This window comes from Propithecus coquereli, unplaced genomic scaffold (assembly GCF_000956105.1).
Source record: "Propithecus coquereli isolate 6110/MARCELLA unplaced genomic scaffold, Pcoq_1.0 Scaffold137, whole genome shotgun sequence".
NCBI classification, from domain to species: domain Eukaryota; kingdom Metazoa; phylum Chordata; class Mammalia; order Primates; family Indriidae; genus Propithecus; species Propithecus coquereli.
This window is the reverse complement of record NW_012137969.1, coordinates 2,587,875-2,590,589: the sequence shown is the minus strand read 5'-3', so window position 1 is coordinate 2,590,589 and position 2,715 is coordinate 2,587,875. Positions and strand designations below refer to the sequence as shown.

The following is a 2,715-nucleotide window of genomic DNA, read 5'->3' as shown; positions in this document are numbered from 1 at the left end:
CTACCCTGCTTTATAACTGACTTTTTGCTTAGCATAATAATACAATTATCTTCTTTCGTCCATGCATACTACCTTGTTGTTTGTCATTCCACTATGATACGGACATATCATAATTAATTTAATTAACTCCTTGCTGATGGTTGCTTAGGTTGTTTCTGATTTTTCACAGTTACATATTGTGTTCAGTGAACATACTTTTATATATCTTTGCATGCTTGTACCAGTCTTTCTACAAGGATACATTTCTAGGGGAGGGATTACAAGGTCAAAGGGAATGTACTTTTTGATTTTTATAGCAGTGGACTTAGAGCATCTGGAAATGTGAGGGGTGTGGCTAGGAACCAAAGGCTCGGAGTTTTCTTTTATAGTGTATAGGAAAATGCCTCTTCATAGATCACTCTGCCAGTAATATTTGTGAGGTGGTATGAGAACCTTGAGTTGAATGTTATAACTTATCATGTAATTCCTGTAAGAGTAAAGTAATAGTGAGTCTTGTGTTTGTGTTTTTTAAACAGGAGTATGCCAGAATGGTCCAGGTCTTACATGCATACTGTATCATTTCAGCAGGCATCCGTATAAGTTGCAGCAATCAGCTTGGACAAGGAAAACGACAGCCTGTGGTATGCACAGGTGGAAGCTCCAGTATAAAGGAAAATATTGGATCTGTGTTTGGACAGAAGCAGGTAGTGATGGCCAGTTACTTAAACACATTTTATTGCTCTGGTGATTGTGGCAGGTTTCTATTGCCCTCCCAATAGAATAGAGAACAAAATCCAAGAATTGAATTTTTAAGCACCTATCCCAAAAATTGTTTGATAGGTGGCAGTTTTTTATTTTATTCTTCCAGAGAATAAAATGCTGCATTTTTAAACTCTTTCTCTGAAAAATTATAAATTATTGTGGGCGGTGTGTTGATTATGTATAAGTAAGAGCTCATGTTTCATCTTTCTAGTCTAAAATCCAAATTATTATAACACTTGAAAGCATTTATCAAGATTCTTTTAATTTCTTTGTGCTCTTAACATGGATAGCTTGCCTAGGAAAGAAAACAAACAGAACCCCTCATTATATCTTCTTTTCTTTTTTTCTGTCTCCACCCCCCCCCATATCTTTTCTAAAGTTAGGTTCCTTTTGTCTTCATTAGGAAATAACTGTGATTCTTGGTTTCTATTTTAGTTGCAAAGCCTCATTCCTTTTGTTCAGCTGCCCCCTAGCGACTCCGTCTGTGAAGAGTATGGTCTGAGCTGTTCAGATGCTCTGCATAATCTGTTTTAGTAAGTAGATTGCTTCCAGGAAAACTACAATCATTTTTTGCCTGAAGCTTTTATTTATTTATTTATTTTTCTCTACTAAAAGTGGAAAAAACCTGACGGTTTTTTTTTTTTAAAAAAGATAGTGATTTTAGGGCTTACAGTTTTTTGTTCTTTATAAAAAACCTTCAACAGTATTACTGCTGAGAGAGGATTTATACAAAGGACTTGGTTACTTAATTCAAAAAGTATTCTAAAGCCGGCGCGGTGGCTCACGCCTGTAATCCTAGCTCTCTGGGAGGCCGAGGCGGGCGGATTGTTTGAGCTCAGGAGCGAGACCCTGTCTCTACTAAAAATTAGAAAGCAATTAATAGGACATCTAAAAAAAATATATGTAGAAAAAATTAGCCGGGCATGGTGGCGCATGCCTGTAGTCCCAGCTACTCGGGAGGCTGAGGCAGAAGGATTGCTTGAGCCCAGGAGTTTGAGGTTGCTGTGAGCTAGGCTGACCCCACGGCACTCACTCTAGCCAGGGCAACACAGTGAGACCCTGTCTCAAAAAAAAAAAAAAAAAAGTATTCTGGGTAATTGGTACATTTCAGGGGGTTTCCTGTTGAGTTAGTCTTTATTAAGCCTCTGTTTAGTTAGAATAACTTTTAAATTATGTTATGTATAACGGACTGACTTTTTGGGCATCTGATGAATGCAGTTCAGAATCATTACTTGTAATGTAAGAAAATAGACACTCCTATAAGCAGGATTGGCCCTGTAAAGATCTGTATTGTTTGTTCTTTCTCCACTTGCTTTTGGCTTGTGCCTGAAATTGCAAAGATGGAGATTCATTTCTTTATGTTAAGGTGTTCTGATGGAAATGCAAATATCCGTGGGGTGGATCTCATGTAGAACAAGCACTTTACCAACGTGTTAGTAGATGTAAATTTGCTAATTGGGAGCAGATTTTAAAAGGGAAGGGAATGTGGGCAAAGGTCCTGAATATAAGGGTTAGACTCCATTGACAAATCAGTGGTGACAATACAAAGGTTCTGAGAATATGTTTGAAGTGAGACCTACTCCTTACATGAAGGCCAAGGGCTCAGTAGGGAAGGTGAAAGGAGAGGTGAAACAAATCATTTCTGAACCCACTAATGCATTAATGCCTGTGATGGGTTTGTTGACTGTCGGGGCTTTGGAGCATTCCAGAAGGTCTGGGCTCTTTCATGATTCATCAGGATGGAGCACAGATACACATAAACTGGAATAGTGATACTTACCAGCATGTCGCCAAGTGTTTTGTTTTTATTTCATTTTAAGAATGTGCCATGTGATATGTGTTTCTAATCCTTTTCACTCTGGAATCCTGCCTTACTGTATTAACATTAAACAGTGTCTCAGGTTTCATTTCACAATGTGCTCACGGAGTTGGAAGGAGTTCAACCGACAGACAATTTTTCTTTATCAATCGGCG

General features: G+C 38.2%; 1 protein-coding gene across 1 annotated transcript in view; it reads left to right on the top strand.

Moving 5' to 3' along the window:
• PMS2 (PMS2 postmeiotic segregation increased 2 (S. cerevisiae)) overlaps positions 1-2,715 on the top strand; it is a 30,020-nt gene that overhangs the window by 5,576 nt on the left and 21,729 nt on the right. The window contains exons 6-8 of the mRNA XM_012638898.1: positions 516-683; positions 1,177-1,274; positions 2,635-2,712. Coding sequence (XP_012494352.1) covers positions 516-683; positions 1,177-1,274; positions 2,635-2,712 — 344 coding nt within the window. The remainder of the gene's footprint in view (positions 1-515; positions 684-1,176; positions 1,275-2,634; positions 2,713-2,715) is intronic.